At 53.3% G+C, this 20,034-nt stretch overlaps 1 protein-coding gene and 1 pseudogene across 1 annotated transcript; both read right to left on the reverse strand.

Moving 5' to 3' along the window:
* Positions 1 to 613: 613 nt before the first annotated feature.
* On the reverse strand, positions 614 to 6,469 carry HTR5A (5-hydroxytryptamine receptor 5A). The gene is made up of 2 exons (XM_006904467.1): positions 5,729 to 6,469; positions 614 to 946 (listed from the first exon to the last, which is right to left on the reverse strand). The coding sequence occupies exons 1-2, from the start codon at positions 6,467 to 6,469 to the stop codon at positions 614 to 616; spliced, it is 1,074 nt and encodes a 357-aa protein (XP_006904529.1).
* An 8,997-nt stretch (positions 6,470 to 15,466) lies between these two features.
* Positions 15,467 to 15,585, reverse strand: LOC112477645 (annotated as a pseudogene).
* Positions 15,586 to 20,034: the final 4,449 nt, after the last annotated feature.

Genomic DNA, 20,034 nt, shown 5'->3' on the forward strand with positions numbered 1-20,034 from the left:
CCGTTGCCACACATGAAACCATAGAGCCAATATTCACCGGTCTCATGGATGTCGCTATGTACTTTCATATGTTTAGAGATGATATTTTGTGGCCAAATACGGGGACATACAATATACATATGGGGCGAACTTACCAGGACCATAGAATGGAATATATGAAATGGGGACCCTTCCAGATCCCTTGAGATTACGGCTTCCCGCCCGCGCCCCACCTGCTCCCGTTACAACTCATTTTGCATTCTCAACCTGCCCACGTGGCTTCACCGCCTTCCTCTCGACTGCCCCGTCTGGCTTCTCAGGGACAAGGACGGTAACCACGCTGGAGCGGGTTTTGGAGAGGGGCGGGCACGCTGCGGGCCAAGTCCGGGGCCGTTAGTTGCAGAATGAGGAATAGTGGATACGTTAGACAACGCCGCAGAAACAAACTGCCCGCGGAGGCCACGTTCCTGCCGAGGCGCGGGGAGGCGGGCGGCTCGGGTTCTGAAGGCGACGCTGGCGGGCGGCAAGGCTTTGTCTCTTCCGCGTGGCGCTGGGTGGGGAGGGGGACGCAGGTGAAATCGGGAAGTTCGCTGATTTGCGGGACCGGCGCCTTCTTCTCCCCGGCCCCCCGGCTTCAGCGCTGCCGGGAAAAGAAGCTCTTGAAGGCGCTGTTGTAGTTCTTGTTGAAGGCCGTGTAGATCAGCGGGTTAAAGAAGGAATTGGAGTAGCCGAGCCAAAGGAAGAGGCTCTTCCAGACGGCGGGGACGTCGCAGGCGCAGAGCGGGCTGGCGAGCTCCGTGGCGAAGAAGGGGGTCCAGCAGAGCACGAACACCCCGATGAGGATGCCCACCATCAGCGCGGCCCTCTGCTCTTTCTGTTCCCTCCAGCTGTCCCCTTCCGTCTGGAACGTAACAGTGGCGTGGCGGACGGTGAACACCATCTGGGGCTGCTGAGCAGAGGCCTTCACCTGGAAAAGGTGAGCAGAAGCTTCACGGGGAGCCGACCACCCCCTGTCCTTCCAAACTTTTAAGAAGGGTTGTTTATCACGTGGCATGCAGCATACAGCTCGGCCATTTACCTGGGTGTCCCTGCCTTTATCCCCACCATTACAGCGCGACAGACCCCTCGGCCTGAAATTTTAGCTGTCTGAAAAGGCAACAAGCTAATCGACTTGCCATCAGTTAAAAAAAAAAAACTAAAAACAGAGAAGAAATTTCTTTACCAAAGACGATTATACGAGACGAAGATAAGGACGCACAAATCTGTGGCCGGAGAGCAACTTTTGAAAGGCTCGCTTGAGGGAAAGTACATTTTATTTACTAGAAAGCTTCCAGCTGCGAAAACCCTTGACCGATCCTGCCTGCCGACCTGTAGCTGAGATGTCAGCATCGGCATCGGGGAAATCCCTCTCTAGCGTATGTAGCGCTCCTACCGATTTAGCAGGTGGGCTCGGCTCCCACGTGGAACGGACCGCTGCTCTACACGTGATCCGATTGCCTGATCTACACGTGAGAAAACCTGCACCGCGAACGATTCAAGACACCACAGAGGCAACAGCAACGGTCCTCGCGTCCTCGCGGAGAAAACACGCCGCAGACAGAAAGATGAACCGCGGTGGGATGCGCGAGATCGCGGGTGGGCTCTGCCCGTGTTGTCATGAACCTGCCCTTTCATAAAAAAGGCCACGTTCTAGGCGGCTTAACCCGACAGCACGGCACCCATCGAAGAGACATTGCCTGTCGAAGTTCACCCTTAGCTCAGCCCTCCAGGCTTCGCCTCCTCGCCTCGGGGAAGTCGCAGGCACCAGTTAAACTGGTCGGCCCGTCTTCGGAACTTCTATGAAGCCTTCGAGTGGCACGTAGGAAATCCCTGGTGCTAACAGAAACCGCCCAACGTTATTTTTTTTACCGATTGGTTAATTGTGACTCATTGACACACCTGCTGGTTCGAGACTCATAAAGCAGCGCTGTGTAATCCTTGGCTACTGGGAGAAAAGTCTCACGATTGTGTTTCTGTAATTGAAGACGTATATTTGCCGCCCACGGAACCAGTACCAAATCCTAACTTACTATGGTTTATTGATTTTTTTTTAATCAAAAATAAAAGAGACGGTACCAGATTTGATATACAATAAGTAGTCCAGTCTCTCCCATAAAATCCAGTTTTTTAACAGAAAGCCAAATCGTTCAATGGCTGAACCGTGGCCCCTGCCAGGGTTTATAAAATTGGTCAGAGAGAAGACACCTCACATTCCTCCGCTTCCTTCACTTGCTGTGGAAACATCATCTTCAGGTGTCTTTCAAAAGTGAACACTGGTGTGAATGACTTGATGCCTTCCGCGGTCTGACCGAAACCGAGCCTTTCGTAGAATGCCCAGAGGCAGAAGCGGGGTTGTTGGCTGTCACGCCAGGAGCCCTGGGACAGGCGGACGGCCCCACGAGGGGTGGCTGTCGTGACGCCGCCGGCAGACAGCGCACCTGCAGCTGCGACAGAGCCCGCCTGGTCCTCGTGCCGCTCCTGGCCTCTTTACCCTGTGTCGAAATCGGGCTTTTTCGTGTCAGCCCAGGACCAAGGTCTGCTGCCGAGTGGGACCGTCGGTCAGGACCCCCGGGACCACTAGATGGACTGCGTCTCCGCACGAAGGGCCCAGAGAGACGGGACTCCTTCACGGAAAAGATCGCCGAGCGTGGGGACCACTTGCAGGAGGTGGACGACACGAGGCTTTCGTGTAAAAACTGGTTGGCAGGAAATGACACAGGCTACGTTCACAGGACTCGGGGCCACGACAAACTGGCGTAATATGTCAGCCCAGGTGGTCTTGGCTGATGGATTTCCCTCTGGCCGACCCGGGAGGGGTCTCCCCCATCGCGAGCACGCCAAGCTGCACCCGGCTTTGCACTGCAGATGGGGTGAAACAACCTCTTTTTAGGCTAAGAGGAAAGGCAGCCGAGCACCTCAGACGGACGCAGGGAGAGCTTGGGACTTGCTTTCCTGGTTGGGATAGGATGGCCTTGAGTCATAACTTGGGAGGTCTCTGGGCCCTTTTCATGATGCTCCTTGTGACCCTGGTCTGTCTCCGTGCGTGTGGCCCAGGACTTCACGAGCTTTGCGCAGCACCGCCCGGACAGAGGGTTTAAAAGCACGGAGACTGACGGGGGCACCAGGTCTCCAGGCACGAACCTGTCTCTTGAGGGGAGCCGATCACACCGGCGAAGGTCTGGGCCGCCTGCGACGCTCCATCTCGCACTCTGGAACGGGTGTCAAGAGCGGGGGACAGAGAACCCAGCGTCCGCACAAACCCACGGCAAGCCTGAGCGTTCTGCAGCCCAGAGGCGGTCTTAAGCGTTCTCTGTCTACCACGGACAGTTTCTCTTGATGGACTTGCTTTCTGAGAGTAGAGCAGCCCGCTGGGCTCAGTGCCACAAAGTCCCACCCCAGTGACCTCCAACCAACAAAGCTGCTCCCAGGACGCCACAAGCCCCTGACACCAGCCCCTCATGTCCACACTCCCCAGACACCATTGAAAATCCGCATTCTCTCTGCTCAGAGAGATTGGGCCAAAGCGGCACAGCTCTCCCGCGGGCCGGCAAGCAGTAAGTTCAGCTGTCTGTCCTGTCGCCAGTCCCCACCTCAGTGTCTGACATAGCTCTGGCTTCCAGCGTGCGTTTCAGTAAATCCAAGCGGACTGAGAAACAGGGAGGAAGTGTGTGCTCCCCCGGGCAACACGGCTGATCGCGGGTAGAACCGCCACCCGCAGCCTTGGCGCCTGCTGCCACGGAGGAGTCAGGGGACCCGGCTTGGCCGAACTCTTCGCGGAAACATGAAGCCAGAGGCGGCCCCGCGTTACATGCAGAGCCCAGCGCCACCGAGAGGCCTCGCAGAGCCAAGGGACCCGGTTTTTGAAAGTCACGTGGCAGAACGCTTGAAGCTCCCATAATGCTTCGCTTCTGCTGGGGGAGGCCTCACAGAGCCAAGGGACCGAGTTTTCGAAAGTCACGTGGCAGAACGCCTGGAGCTCCCACAATGCTTCGCTTCCGCTGTCTGCGAACAGAGCGCGCGAGGTCCCCACCTCCCCGGGGTCAGGCCTCGGGGACACGCTGGGGCTGCTTTTCCCTCTCCAAGGGCGCTTGGTGCCCATCGCACGCGGCGTCTGCCTGCGCGAGCATGTGGCGGAAGAGGACCCGGCGCGAGGGCCCTCGGCGTGGCGGGTCCTCCGCATCTGAGCTGGAGTGGGGCGGGCGGGCGCGCACGCGGACCGGCTCCACGCAGGAAGCTCATCCATCAGGGGGCTCCCGCCCCTGGCGCACCTGGCACTGTCGACGTTTTGGTCTGCAGAATTCTTCTCTGTTGGGGTGCTGGCCCGTGCTCTGTGCAGAGTTCGGCAGCACCCCGACCTCTGCATGCTACACTTGTTAGGACCCTCCCCCCAAGTCTTGATCAGCAGAAGTGTCTCCGGACATTCCAAATGTCCCCTGAGGTTGGGGGGGGGGAATCACCCCTGGTCGAAACCGTTATTCTAGATCGAAAGACAGGTAGCTCTGACCCCCTCATCCTTCTTGCTTCTAGATTGACACCCTCTAGCTCCTCCCCTGGTCCCTCCACGCCTGATTGACTGATCGTGCTTGGAACTGGCCCCCGGCAGTAGTATCATGGTAGATGTCTGTCTCCTTCACCAGCCCGAACTCCTCACGGCAAAGATGACGTCTTCATCATTTTTTCAAGCTTGCCCCGAGCCCACGGTATGTGCTCGGTGTGTTTAACCGAATTTGCCTTGTTTTCCCAGAGCCCACAACAGAAATGAGGGCCGTGTAGATTTCTGATTAAGTCAAATATGTGAATTGAGGTCACGGGATCATCCTTGGCAATGAGTTGGGGCGTGTGTGTGTGTGTGTGTGTGTGTGGCGGGGTAAGAGTCCACATCCAATGGATTCGGTCTTCATGTAGTTCCTGAATCCTGAACCACAGGATCAGATTATTAAGAGTTAACAGCGAGCAGGAAAGTGTGGGTGGAGAGATGTCGCCGAAGCAGTTGTCAAACATACGTGCCACTTACAAGGAGCCGGGCACTGTCTGCCTTAGATTTTTAATTTCCTCCCGTGGCTTTGCCCACGTTCAGGAAGCAGATAGGTGGTCCTTGGCTGCATGCACAGCCCTCGGGGACGGTGGGGCTGGACCCAGAACAGAGCACAAGGCAGCGGAAGCAGATAAATGCAGGCTCTGAGATGGGCGTAAACAGCTGCAGAGAGCAGCTCGTTATCCAGGAGATGCCATGGTTGGCAAAAGTAGTTGCTTTAATTTGCAAAGAGAGAAAAATAGACTGGGTCGAGACGGTAATTTGTGTTGCCCGAGGCACGGCTGTCTTCCTGCGGGTGACGTTACCATCCGCCCCTTCCCTCTGCTGGACACCCCCACCCTAAGTGAGGAAGCTTCAAGTTTAGGCGGCATGGCCCCAGACACCAACTTATCCAGACACCCTAAGTTTTAGAGCCAAATGGGACCCTGTAGAATTATATAGTCCAGATCCCGCACTTTACGCAGAAGGAAGTAAGCCAGCAGAGATGGTAAAGGACATCGTCAGCTCTGTGACACCGAGCATGGCAGAGCACAGGAAGTCCCCGAAGCCCTCCCCTTCCTCCTCTTCCCCCCAAACCCCCGGAAGTTCCACTTTCTAGACTTGGGAGATGGTGCGCTGGGCACGAAACCTTACAAAAGCCAGGGAAGTGTTTCCAAAGGCCACCGCAGCACCCACCTGCACGGGCTCCGGCGCCGGAGAGACGCTGTTGGTCTTCCTGGCGCCCACGCGGAGCCTGGCGGCCTTGTAGATCCTCCAGTACACGAAGAGCACCACGCAGAGCGGCAGGTAGAAGGCGCCCACGGTGGAGAACACGGTGTAGGAGGGCTCGCGGCTCACCTGGCACACCTCGCGGCCCTCGGAGTAGGTCTCCCCCCAGCCGAAGGGCAGCGGCGCCAGGGAGATGACCGCGGACAGCGCCCAGGTGAGCGCGATCATCACGTTGGAGACGCGCCTGCGGGCCCGCAGCGTGTATTCCAGGTGGCGGGTGATGGACCAGTAGCGGTCCAGCGCGATGGCCGTCACATTCCAGATGCTGGCCGTGCAGCAGAGCACGTCGCACGCGATCCACAACTGGCACAGCCGCCGGCCCAGCTGCCAGCGGCGCCCGGACAGCTCATGCACCAGGCTCAGCGGCATGACCAGCGCGGCCACCAGCATGTCGGAGATGGCCATGGACGCCACCAGGTTGTGCGGAACTCGGTGGAAGGTGCGCACGCGGAGAATGGTCGCCAGCACCAGCAGGTTCCAGGCGAAGGTCGCTGCCACCAGAAAGCCCAGCAAGGTCAGAACAAGCGCTCCGAAGACGGAGGGGAGGGGCGGGTTGGGGCGCGGGTCTTCGGTGCCGGCGCTGCGGTTGGTCTCCAGAGGGGAGGGGCTGGAGAGGGAGAAGGAGCTCAGGTTCCCGGACACGTCCATCTCGGGGTCAGGAGACCCAGCTCGGGGGCGCGCAGAGGGGGCACGCAGAGGCGGCGCGCACAGGAACGGAGGGCGCAGGTGCGCGCAGAGCGGCGGAGGGCGCAGGACTTTTGCAACCTCTGGCCGCTGGCGGGGTTTCTGGGGAGTGCCTGACACTGGCCCCCAACTCCCCCCGGTGAGCATCTGTGGGAGGCGGCGTGGGGGAGCGGACGGAGGGCTCCGCGCTGCCAGTGCGGCAGGTCTGGACCCCTCCGCGGCCAGGAAAGCAGAGCCGAGGGGCCGCGTCTCTCAGCCAGGGCCCGCCGAGGCTGTCGCACGCCCAGGGCTCCTCATCTCACGGAGAAGGCAGTCTGGCTGCCCAGAGCCGAGTCGGAGAGAAGCTGGGCGCCCCGGAGCGTGTGGGTGCCTGGAGCGGGACCGGTGCGTCAGAGCACCGCTCCTCGCCGCCTCGCCGCCCTACCCGCCCCTCTCTCCAGGCAGCTGCGTGCCGGGGAAGCCGAGCAGGGACCTGCTTTCTGGGACCTGCCTTCTGCTATTCCCCCGCCCCCTCCGCACCCAGTCTGGGGCTGCAGCTCCAGAGAGCGGACCCTGGCGCGCCCACCCAGACCTGCCTTATCCAACTGGGGATCCAGCCTACGTAAGGCGTCAGCTGATTAGGTCGCCTCTCCCTGCGCGCGCGGCCCAGAGCGCGCAGCGCTGGCGCTGTCCGTGGTGCTGCCGCTTCTCCCCGCCCGAGCACATCGCTACGTTTGGTGCTCTCCGTGGTTCTGTCGCCTGTCCCTACGACGAATTCCATGCCAGGAACAAGTTTACCAAGGAACTTTCCGTGAGGCATTCCTCCGGCCGCTCCTCCCCATGTCCTCCGAGGGGTGGTCTGGATGCCCGGAGCGGTCATCGGCGTTGTGTAGGCGCTTTCCTGTGGCACAGGTGTTCCAGGCTGACGGTCTAAGATGGCATCGCTGGTCCGTCCTCTCTGGAGGATTTCAGTACATCGTCGCCTCCTTCGCACACACCCCCAGTGTTGTGTAGGAGGTTGTTTTCCTTTAAGGAGAAAAGGCGAGATAGCAGTTACTGCTGTTCCTGGAGGTGGCTGAGGTCTTGGAGCCAGAAACTCTTACTCCGTTTCCTTGGCACCTCAGAGAAGCTGCACAGATTCTTCAGGGGGCTCCAAGCTGGCTCCCAGTGAAGGGAAAGTTGCATACGAGTTGTCGTGAAAGCTCTATCTCGCTTTAAAAAGGGGGGGGCATGTAACTCCTTCCCCACACGTACTCCCGCAACCATACGCTCGTCCAGAGCAACTGAGAAAAAATCGAAAGCCGCTGCCCAGAAGTTATGATTCAAAGCACTTCACGACTAGGCACGTGACGTAGCGAGACAAAATAAATTGGAATAGGGAAAATGAGATGGCAGGAAGGAAAACAAGCCGGCACTAATCATTTTTTAAGTGCACACGATGGGTGTCATAAAATCCTGTCTTCTTATAAGTGGGTGGCCGCAAATTTGGCCAGAAGCCCTTTAGCTATTTGAAAATGAGACATGTGTTTTGGTACAAGATTTGGTTTCTCATGAAGTCAGGGGACACGCGGAGATGAGCGGGGGTCCTGCCCTGGGACTCGGAGGAGAACATACTGTTAGGGATCTTCGATGAGAATATGACTCATTAAATAAGAGCGCATTCGCAGAGCTGCTTCATCCAATACGCCTTCGAAACCGCAGACGGCGGCTGCCTGTGTGCAGCGCCACCGCATGTGGCTCTAGGCCAGGGGAAGACTCGTGCTTATTTAGAGCAATTCCCCTTCTGGGGTCACGGAACCGACAGGAATGAGATGTCGCCTATGCAACCTCTTCTTTGAAAAGAATATTCCGAGCAGTTCTGCAGGGGTTCGTGTGTCGGGGTCTGTGGGGGCGTGGCTGGGCTGCATCTCTGGTTGGCAGGCCTTGATGACCGTATCTTTTGATGTAAACCTTCGCAGGCATCGTGGGCTTGCAATTACATCCCCTACGAGCACTGTGTGGTGCAGCCGTCTGTACTGATAGTTAAGTGAGCAGCTGCCTAATAAAGGACCAAGCCGGATATAACCGAGGATACTTTGTAAAAATCGGGGCATCGTGAAGTTAAAAACTAAGCAGAGCGCCCCCACGGAGAAGAGATCCGATGGAGTAATCCCGGAAGAGCCAATGTCTGTCGAGAAATTCCGGTTTATCCCGTACAGACGCAAAGGAAAATCAGAACGTTCCAGCTTTTTTTATCTTAAAGAGGGGCCATAATTTTAGCTTTCAAAATGTAAACAGGTATAAACTTCCCACTTGCCATAAAGCATCTCTGAAATGCCACCTTTGAGGAATACAGTTTCTTGGTTTACCATCTATGGGCTGAATTGTGCCTCTCTCCTGCTCAAAATGTCTATGTCGAAATCCTACCCCGCCTCCCCAGTCCCTCAGAATTGTGACTGTATTTGGAAATTGGGTCTTTAAAGAGATGATTCCATTAAAATGAAATGAGTCGAACTAACAGCGTTTTTAGGAAACACTATTTTCACTTGAAAGAGCTACCGACAGATAAGCTATCATTATTCAGCCTCAGGTATTTGGCAGATACTCTCTCAGGATAAATGGAATGAGCCTTCACTTCAAGGAAAACAGCTGACAGTATTTGTCGTTCATCATGAAATGTGAGCTTTCAAGTGAAAATTAGAATTTTGGAAAACTCACGTCTGCCACTGTGAACTTGACAGCTTCCCAATACTTACAGGCCTCTCTGATGAGACCGGTGGGGATGCTAACAAATGTGCCTTTTGATATTGTGTAATAAACGGTGTCAACATCTGGAAGGTCTGGATAATTCAGTGAGCCAGCACTACCCAAACGGCCAGGGCACGATGCTACATGATCACAGAGTGACAAGAGATCCGTTTCGAAGGGCAGAATGGAGCAATGCATTTTAACCTAACGGCACAAAAATGTGCGCGCTACGATTTCCGATGCCATGCTGTGACAAACCTTGGCATAGCTACCGCTGACTGAGGTTTGCTACACCCCCACGGCAAGACGTCCAGAATTTATCTGAAAAGACTATTAAAACGCTCCTCCTTTGTCAGCTATATATTTCTGCGAGGCTGGGTTTTCTTCATAAACTTAAACCAAAAATAACACACCACAACAGATGGAATGCAGGAGAAGATATGAGATTCCAGCTGTCTTGAAGAGATTTGCAAAAATGTCAGACAATGCCGCTTAAAAATTTTTTGAGTTCTTTTTCAAAAAGATGTCATTTACGTCAACGAGTAATGGGTCGATTCTTTTACTTTTAATGGGCTAATACACAGATGCGTTTTAAATTTCTCTATTTAAATTTATACTCCATTAAATATACATAGATAAAACCCGTGTAAACAAAGCCTCGCGGGGTCACACGACAATTTTGAAGGTCGTAAAGGAGTCCCGAGGCCAAAATGTTGAAAATCTGCTGTTGTCGACGTTCTTCGAACGTCCCGCTGGGCCGCTATGTCGATACAGAGCGTTCGCAGAGCTGGAAGAGCCAATCTGCCAGCGTCCTTGGTAAAATCCACGTGCTCTGAAGGGTGGGACGTGAACCCCACGAAGACTCAGGCACCCACTGCCTCGGTGGAGCTGCTGGGGGCCCCGTGCTCTGGGGCGTGGCAGGGCGCTCCTCCTAACGTGGGAGACAAATTACTGTGCCTGGGACTTCTCCACCCAAAGGGAAGCACCGTGCTTGGTAGTCGTTGCCATGCTTGGATGCCACGGGCAGCGTATCCCATGCTCGAGGACACTGCCCTGAGCCCCATGCCTGGCGACACGAAGAGGCTGCAGCTCCGGTCAGGGCTGAGAGCAGGAAGGACAAAGCAGCCCGTGAGCTTGGCAGCTCTCGTGGCACTAGACTTGCCCGTAACGAGAAGAGGCTCCATGTAGGTTTTATGGCGGACACCGGTAAGAGAGCCCCAGTGTAGACTCCTGGGTTCTGGCGCGAAGTCGTCCCATCTGCACAGAGAACGCCACGCCACTGAAAGAGCCGCCTGTGGCGGCCAGGGCTGGGCGCAGATGGAGCATCTGAGCCGGAGACAGTGGGTGACGGGGAAGGAGATGCAGCACCACGACCCGGGGTCTTGAGACCACCCACGAGGCTGGCTCCAGGGGACAGCAGCAAATCTCCAGCGGCCAGATAGCACAAAACGGAAGCGGTCTGCAGCACAGCTGGGGCTCCCCAAGCAGGTAGCCTAGCCCGCCCGGTCACCTGTCACTGTGGAGCACCTTCCTTCGGCTCCAGGCGGTGGCTGCGTGACTACCTGCTAAGGGCGGTTTGCAGATGGCTCTGCTGGCTGTGCTGGTGCACGCCTGGGCACAGACTCCCGCTGCACTGTACCCCTGCTCCCCAGGGAGGGTGGAGGCTTGAAGGGTGGCACCTCCCAGCAGGCAGGGCTCTGGGCAGTAAGAGAAATGGCCCGAAGTAGGACAATAGGAAGACTTGCGAGCGGCACCTTCAAGGCTGCGGGGCAGAAGGAGGTCTGTGCAGGAGGCGTGTGCATGAACCAGAGGGAATGTGCTTAAAATACCTTTTTGAAAAGATCACTTTTAATGTCCTCAGGGAGCATCCACACATACTCGAACACGGGTGACAGTCAGCGTCTGTCACCGGCCCCCCTGGCGCAGCGCGGCAGGTGCGCATGTGGGTGCAGGGGCACAGGCGGCCCCTCCTCTTCTCATTTTTCTAATCTGAGGGGCGAATACGGTGCACCCTCTGAGGCTGGCGTGAGTGCGTGGAAATGAGCGGCCTTATACATTGCAATGAAAATTGCTGGCGGAAATATAACTTGGGAAGGAAATAATCTAGCAGGATCCATTAAAATGAACAACGTGCACATTCTGAGATTCAGCCGTCTTTTCGAGGACGGGGACCCGATCTCGCAGAAGTAACAGCACCAGTTGTTAATGGTAGCACAAAGCCGTCTACTACAGTGTTGTTCGTGGTGGCAGAAAACTAGAGATACCCAGCGGACACTGCAGTTGTGGTTCGATGAACTATAGTAGAGCCGCAGAGCCTACAGAATGCCGTCTCCTGTGGCCCCCAGTGGCCCAGCGCTGCTGGGATGCTGCCAGGACCCGTCCCCGGCTCAGCTTCCTCGCCTGTAGAGAGCTGGCTTCGTCCCCGTCCGCTTTCGCGCCTGCATCTCGTCCCGCGTTCGAGGGCTCGATTCCACGGCAGCAGCACCGGCCATCTCCATGGCTCACAGCCCGCCCGACGTGCACGCCATCCCCACGACGAGCCGCTCCTCGCGGTCGCTCGGGATCCAGGCTGGTGGAGAAAGCGGACTTTACGAGGTGGGGACGTTTAAAAGCGTGAGCCTCCTCGAAAGCTCTTTGGAGGACCCGGCGAGGAGGGCGGGATCGGCGAGGGAGAGAGGGTTAACGACAGGCTCCCGAGGGCTGGGACTCGACGCTTTGGCCGGTCAGAGGGACCGTCTCTGTTTTTCCCCGGGAGAGGGATAGGAAGCTGCGCACGCGGGTGAGTCTGTGTGCTGCCGGCCCCGAATCTGGGTTTAATCAGAGAAGCAGAGCGACCAGAAGGTCTCTAAGGAGTTTCTTAGAGCCACCGAACAGTATATAGTTGGGGAGCTGATTAACCCATCTGAGGGGGGCGGTGTGTGGCTGGCAGCTGACGTCTGCAGGGTGGGCAGTCGGGAAAGGAAGAAGGCGGCCCAGCCGCCGGCCACGCTGGCAAGCGGCAGACAAGCTCAACACGCGTGAGCGGTGACTGGGCCCTGTGCCCCTGTGCCAGCCTTTGGGGCATAAAAAGAAAACACCTTCCAAACTTGGGCCAACGTCTCTCGTGACCTATGCTAACCCCCGACTAGGCGGGGAAGAGAGCTCGGGAAATGTCGTTTCCGCTTAGCTACACCGACACAACACAGCCCCACCACGGGTCCCGCTGTGCCGACGTGGCGTCCCCAGACGCAGCGTCTAACCACAGCAGACTTCCGAAGAACGGCAGCAAGACGCCCTCCCAGCATCGTAGCGAAGCAGCCGTCCTTCCCGCAGCCACGACGCGCTCGTCCTGTCCCCGAACGTGAACGCAGACTCAACTTCAGACGGTGAGAGTCTTCTTCGGAGCCACATCTCCCCTTTGCTTTCCTGGGAATGGGACACTCAGGTACGGGTTTAAGTTCTCCACACTCTTATGTCAGGTAGTAGGAGGACAGGAGGGAGGAGAGGGGAAGGAAGTCGGTTAATACAGACGTAAATATATTCACGTCGAATACGGAACAAATACTTATAGCTGTTAGTCTTGTTTCTGCAACTGGTCGGGTGGTCACAGCTGGCCTTTGTGACCACTTCCTCCCATCGCTCACTCCATCATTCCTTCGCCCTTAGCAAGCACCTTGGCCAGGCAAGGGCTGTTGTGGTTTCCCACCGGCTTTAACCACAGGGGACGGCTGTGCCAAGAGAACTCGCAGTATACGAGAGGAGCATACGAGTCAGCAGCTGACGGCCCAAACTCTCCCCGGATGGAAAAAGAGAGAAGCAGCTCTGGGCACTTGGTGCGAGGCGGTAGAGGCCCATGAGGAACGTGACGAGGGCGGTGTGAATAAGCGAGAACTGCGGGGTCGTCTTCACGAAATGTTTAGTTATTATGCATCGGATTAGTGCTGCGAGCGGCAAGGTGGACACGCTCGTGTGTCCACCTCAGATTCTTTTGATTTCAGCCCTGAGTGTGTTTTACGTTACCAACTCCGCCTCCTCCGGGTCTGTCTTGGCGCTAAAGAAATGGAGAGGAAGAATGACATGGAGTCACGTGACACCGAAGGGAGGATTAGAGAGAGAAAGCCAAAGGTGGGGGGCGCGGGGGGCGGGGATCGGGGAGACAGTTTGGAGAACGGGAGAAACGAGCAACCTTGACGTCGATAGCTCGGGTCCCTGCAAAGCCCCTCATTTTCATTTGCGGTTTCGAATCATGGAATTCGAAGGCTGGAATTAATAACGTTCTATCTGCAAATGTCTGGTTCAGGACATCAAGCAACTGTTCTCGGCATGGGATTCGAGAAGGGACGGCCTAGAACAACGAACCGCGGGACACTGGCCAACATCGATGAGTCGGTTTCCGAGTAAGATCATCCCTCGTGAATATGTCAACACCATCGCCAAAGAGAGTCCAAACGAGCTTTATCCTCGCGTTCGAATCACGTCGCAGATACACAGAACGACACACATGAGCTGCCAAAGCTAAAGCAAAATGCTTCCTGTGACGCTATGTGCCATCCACACACACACACACATCCTCCGATGCGGGGGACGCCGTCTGTAGGGGTGGAACACGGAGCCCAGCACTCCCTGCGTGACCACTGATTGTCTGTGCTTCTGGGAAAGTTCTGGATGGATAGGGTGGGCGGATAGGGTAATTCTCCTGCGTAGAAACGTATTGGCACTATCCAGAAACCTATCAATCACCACTCAGTCACCCAAGTGGCCGCCGGGACAGAGCGTCCGGAAAGTCACTGTGCTTCGCTCTTCGCGGTCTCGTTCCCGTCGCTCTCCACAGACGTGACGACGTGAGTGACACGTAGCGCAATGAACGGACACCGACACCGCGGGCGTGGCCGTGGCGGATGTCGGGGCCGCCCGGCAGAGCGTGCCAGCTGTATTCCCGCGACGCGCTTTTCCGCTCGTCCCGTGGCCCCCGTGGTCCCAGCTAGTGAGGCTCTAAGGAGCAGTGTCTTTAAGAGAAGAAAACGAGCTGATTTATAACCGAGGAAATGATTACTTCTGACCTCTACTCAGGAAAGACGAGTGTATAGTATGACAATATCCACGTTGTTGCTTGTTTAATATCTTAAAAAACATGTCTTTGGATAGAATGTTCATAAATAGACAGTGACCTTTGAGGTTTACAAATTTGTTCTAAGCTTAAAGCTCAGAAATCTTGTTCATGTTAGGAGACAAAAAAAAAAAAAAGCTATTTTAACTCACTTAAGTAACCACACACCTAATTTTGTGACCATTTTATGCCGTGCACAAATGTTCACAGAAAAGGTTATCGCTTGTCGAAATGTCTGCCTCTTCTGTAAGGAAAAAGGTTGTTATTAATATCTTGGGAAAATGTTCCTAAAATCTCTATATTTACTTTGATAGATACTGAATTCTTTTAACTTCTTTTAGATTAGTGCTATTCGTTTGATCGCTGAAAAAACGGGCATTTATTTGATCTACTATGAACAAATTTCCCTAAGACTTTATTCATTTTCACCTGTGCCATGCTAATAAGCCTCAAATTAAACAGCTCCATCAAGACTCGGCAGCTGGCATGGTGCCCCACTGAGTATCACAAACCGAAAAATGATTATTTGGGGAGGCTTCATAATTACACAAGATGAAAATGTTGGCAGCCAGGAGATACATATTTTCCAAGGTTTGAGAGAAAATTTAATGAAAGTGCCACAAATATATTACTTAGGCTGATTGTTTGCACTTAATATGAGGCCCTTTTCTCTCTGGATTTCAAAGTCTGGACTAATTAATTAGCCCTAATTCCCGTTTTCCTGATGGTCAAGCATGCAGAAAGCCCTCTCGGGAGCAGAGTTAGCTCAGCGAAGCAGAAAGGGGGCCGACTCGGAGGTGGGAGATCCATGAGCTGGTCAGCACCTGTTGGGCGTTAGACTTGGTTCTTCCGCCTGTGAGTTCACGTCCCCGGAGGCTCAATGTGAGCCACTGCGTGTCTGTGTCAAGCTCCAGCGGCTTGCAGCCCTGCTTGGTGGTGAACGTGCTGTGCTGTCCACAGTTGCTTCCAGGCTGTGATGGCCGCTGAGGAGTCGAAACAGACTTTATGGACCATGGTGTCTGGAATATTTTCTATTTGGCCCTTTACAGGAAAAGTTTGCCGAGCTCTGACCTAACGTCTCTGAACCCGCTGCCCCATTTGTAAGATGAAACGCGACATTTAGTAACAACAGAGACTTTGTCAGAAGGGGTAAGGTTTTTATTTTTTTACGCCTACAGCATCTGGTCTTGCTAGGTGGTCTCCTATCCAAGTACTAAGCAGGCCCGACCCTGCTTAGCTTCTGAGATCAGACGAGATCGGGCACGTTCAGGGTGGCATGGCCATAGACATAAGGGGTAAATTGTAAACTTGCAGAGTGATGACTGTTTTGATGGTGCCTTAAACCCAAGGCGGAAATTCCTCGGCAGAGATCTCGAGCCACTCAAAACGCATCCACCTGCTGCCGAGCGATTTACCCGCCATCGCCCGCCCGACACCAGGCATTGCGTGACCCAGTGGGGACACACGTCAAGGGCAACGAGACCTGTTGCCATCAGCAGCGGCGGGATCACGTGGCGGGGGGGGAAGCAGCCAAGTCTTTAAAATGAAGTCTTCCTGGTATTTCAAATACAAGTGCTAGGTGAAGACGAGCTCCCACCCTTACGTCCCCTCCAGCCCTGAGGTGCTTCCCACCCTGAGGTGTTCACACATGCGTCGCACTGGGCTGGGATGACCTCTCTCACGCCTGGTGGGCTTAGCATCCCTGACCCAAGACAAACAGCCCCTGTTTACATAATTTATTTATAATTGTAAATAGAAGGAATCTGCAGGCGTCCGAGATGTTCGTGATGTGGGGCGTCAGTGTAGGCGCTGATGGTCTGTCCTGGGCCAAGGGGGCGGGAGCCTTCTGGATGCATCTGCAGAAAGTGAGTGGTCCAGTCGGTGGGAAAGAGCGTGTGCAGGAAGGAGGGTAGGAGAGCCGGGTGCTCGGGCTCTGGGCTCCATGGCCGAGAGAGAGGGGGGCCGTGGAGTTCGCAGGCGGCAGGCCGATCGGCCGGGGCTTCGCTCTGCAGCAGTGAGAAGCTTCCGGAAGTCTGAGGACGAGGACGGTGAGCATCGTCTGGCTCATACTGTGGAGCCGGCGGTACTACTTTGCCTGCTGTACACACAACAGGGGCCGATAGTCTCCAAACGGGATCGAGCGGCGACAGAGACAGGGGAAGGCGGGTGCCGGTGTCCTGTGCCTGCCGGCCTCCGTGCTGCGGATCCACGTCAGCACGCTCTCGGAGTGGGGAAGAGACAGGTGGAGCCATCTTGTACATATGGCCTCACTTTCGTGCTCCGAAGAGTAACTATTTAATCTCTCCTGGTTATCACTACATTAAAACGATGTTGTCCACAGACTGGTTATTTACACGCATACAAACATGGAGAAACAAGGCCTACCTGATTTTCACAAGCCATACGGATTGTAGGCTCATGATCTTCCTATGGCCTCCCCAAATGTCATCTGTGTAGCCCACGTACAAGTCTGAGGAAAAAGTGAATATTTCATTAAGCTGTTTCTACTAGGTGATAACTTCAGAAAACCTTTTCATTGTAATTATTTAGCATTATCCAATGCTTTATGACTATGTTCTTGTCTGTCACCAAGACCGTGTAACAGGGCAATTTACTATAAAATCCTATGTTCCGAGATGCCTTTTAACCTTACGTAAAAGATGCATACGCTGAGTTATAATTGGATAAAAATCATTGAATCCCAACTCAAGTATTTGTATGTTTTAAAACAAGTGGGAATAGCCTCACGTGGAGCTGGTGTCTCTCCTAAAAGTCCCTTCGATCTGTCCAATTCCTGCCACTGATCACAATGCAGTAAGGGTACAACCTGGCAAAATTCCCTCTTGTCATAAGCTTTCCAATTATTGAAAATTAAGTAACTCCCTATAGAGAAGAAATCATTAAATATATAGTAAATAATGAGGTTAATTAATTTAACCCTTCTAATTAGGAAACTAATTAAATCAGAAAATTAAAAGTGACACAAGACATTAAAATCGGCGAGTCCTGAATTTAGATCTAACAATCATTTCTTCGTCTTCGACCAAGTCCAAACGAGAGATACCTATTAACTACAGAAATAGAAATCAGAATATTTTCAACCTATATAAAGTTACATAAATATTTTTAGAGAGCTTACCTTTTTTTCTATTTCTATTCTATATGAAATTAAACTGTTCCTTTTATTTTATTTTTTTAAAGAAGGAATTAGAGTAAGTCCAAAAAGGCGGTGTAGCCCAAGTTCGGCAAGTGGCTGTGATGTGGGCCTCGGCCTCCTTGGTGCCCCGTGGGTGGATCCGGACAGGCGGGCGCATCAGGGCCGGGGTGGGCGTGACCCCTGTGACCCTCGGCGTCGTGGTGCGTTCACAGCCAGGGCCTCGCCTGGGCTCTCCGTTTATGAGCTGGTGAACCGTCTGAGACGCACTTAAGAACACACTTTGCCAAGAAGCCCAATTCCTTCCACAGCCCTAAACTGCCATGTCCGTGGACACCAGTCCGGGCCTGGGGCCTCACCGTCCGGGAAAGTCTGGTGGCTTTGACAACGGGGGCACAGTGATCTTGCATTCTCTAATCTTAATTCGTACGAGAATGTTTCAAAACTAAAAACAGCATAAATTGGCAAGGTAGCACCCATCCCATTTCCCTGACGTGCAGGAAGCCCGCATTTCCCAGCCTCCCTTGCGGTTCAGGTCGGGGGTCACAGAACTAGGCTTTGGACATGTGAGTGTGCTGTTCTCGCTAAGCCTGGCCATGGAACCTCCTGCATGACATTCTACTTGCTTTCTCCGCGTCTGTGTAGCTGGAAGCAAAGGCTCTCAGCAAAGCTACGTGATGACAGAAGCCAAGTACCTACGGAGGAAAGCTGTCCCAGCAAGCCACCAAGTTCTGTGCAAGACACTTTCAATGTTTTAATCCAATGGAATGTAGTCTGTTACATCATCTTAAACCAAGTCTCTGGACAGCAGCAGCGGTGACACTCTGCGCAGGGAAAATTCTCTGTGGGGGGCTGGCCTGCGCATCATAGGATGTTTTGTAGCTTCCCCACCTCTGCCACTAGGTGCCAGCAGTGCCCTCTCCCTTCTTGCTTAAAGATGTCACCAGGTGCCCCTGAGTGGCAAACGGCTGTAGTTGACTCACCCAGCTAAGCTTTCTTGACTGTGCTAGGCAGTGGGCTCTGACTGCAGGCAGCCATGGAGCAGTGCAATAGGGCGCACGTCTATGCTTTTATTGACGACGGCTTCGTCGCAGCCCTGTAATTGTTAAACTGGGCATGGAGCAGTGCAATACAGCGCACGTCTATGCTTTTATTGACGGCTTCGTCGCAGCCCTGTAATTGTTAAACTGGAAATGACGAATGCGCGACAGATTAAATTAAGGTCCATTGAAAGTCTTAGACCCGTTAAGTGATGTAGCTGTTATTTACTGACCTGGAGGGACATTCCTGTTTTGTTTTAAGCAGTGACAGAAGTGTGTAGTATAACGCTTTAAGGAAAAAATATATTTATATAGGACAATGTCTGACAGGATTTCAAGTGTTGCTTCTGGGCATAGAATTTGGGGGTAATTTGTACTTTTTCGCTTATCTGTTTTCTAGTTTTTCTGCACTGAATAGCTAGATGACTATGGGTAGCAACTGTGTGCCCTGCGGGTCAGCTGACTGAATCTTTTAAAGAAACAATGTCCTTTAAGTTCCCAGGTTTTCCTATGATAAAACCTTGGCCTGTTTGTATCTCTAACTTAAGTATTCCCTTTCACGAAAAGGTTAAATGTTGGTCTATAAACTCAAACTAAAGGTTTACTAAACATTAATAATATCTAACTTTAAGGGTTGTGTGACTAGCTGAACATAACATGAGAACAAGTCTGAGATTGTTCTATAGAGATGCGTTTTTTAAAAAGCCATTTGGAAGTACTTAGCTAAACTGCTGCCCCAAATTCCTGCCACTTTGAGTTAAACATTCTCAATTCCATTTCTGCTTTTTCTAATCTTTTTAGCCTCAGCTTATCAATTCTGCAAAATAGAAAATAAATAATGTATAAAGTTGGCATTAAACAGGCTGTTTATCCTCTGAAGGTTATCAACGAAATGATGTTTTGAACTTAGCTGGGAGAAATGTAAAGATATTAATGCTCAGCGTGTCATATTTGGGTGGTACATGCATCAAAGTTAAAGAAATGCAAAACTTCTGTTTAACGAACTGAGACTGTTACCCTCAAGTGTGTCATCTTGTGCCACAAAAATCAACAAGAAATATCAATTTATTCGTGAATAATACAGCAGTCTCAATGTGGTGTTTTATTCCTATAACTTTCTGAATGGACATCTTATATTATAGAAGGAGGCTTTTGCTGAAGATCATTTTTATGAGTTTTGGTGTTGATTTTTTAAAACTGAGTTGCCATCTTTCAGTCTTCTGGTAGATGGGTTATTTGTCAGGGTGTCAGTTTGCAGACTTCCTCAGGAATCCAGTATCCACATGAAATCTGATTTCATCTAAAGATGTTCGCTCTGCACTTCTGGCAAGGCAGCGGTGTGTGATACACTTGGCTCCGTGCCACGGGGCCTTCTTGACGCTGGGGCCGGGAGCCCACGTGGCTCCACCGACCTCGCACAACTCACAAGTGATGTTTTACGATTTCTGACAGGTCGATGAGATTTTACACAGATTTCCTAGTTCCATAATCTGCCTTACCGACTTGTCACAAGTCACACAACAGGGTAAACTCGTCCTGCTGA

This window comes from Pteropus alecto, unplaced genomic scaffold (genome assembly GCF_000325575.1).
Source record: "Pteropus alecto unplaced genomic scaffold, ASM32557v1 scaffold320, whole genome shotgun sequence".
NCBI lineage: Eukaryota > Metazoa > Chordata > Mammalia > Chiroptera > Pteropodidae > Pteropus > Pteropus alecto.

What these genes read in the sequence shown, in the direction of transcription:
- HTR5A (XM_006904467.1), bottom strand. Translation starts at nt 6,469, where the DNA reads ATGGACGTGTCCGGGAACCTGAGCTCCTTCTCCCTCTCCAGCCCCTCC. An exon ending in CGGCGCCGGAGCCCGTGCAG is followed by an intron (nt 947 to 5,728) that starts GTGGGTGCTGCG and finishes CACCTTTTCCAG; the next exon opens with GTGAAGGCCTCTGCTCAGCA.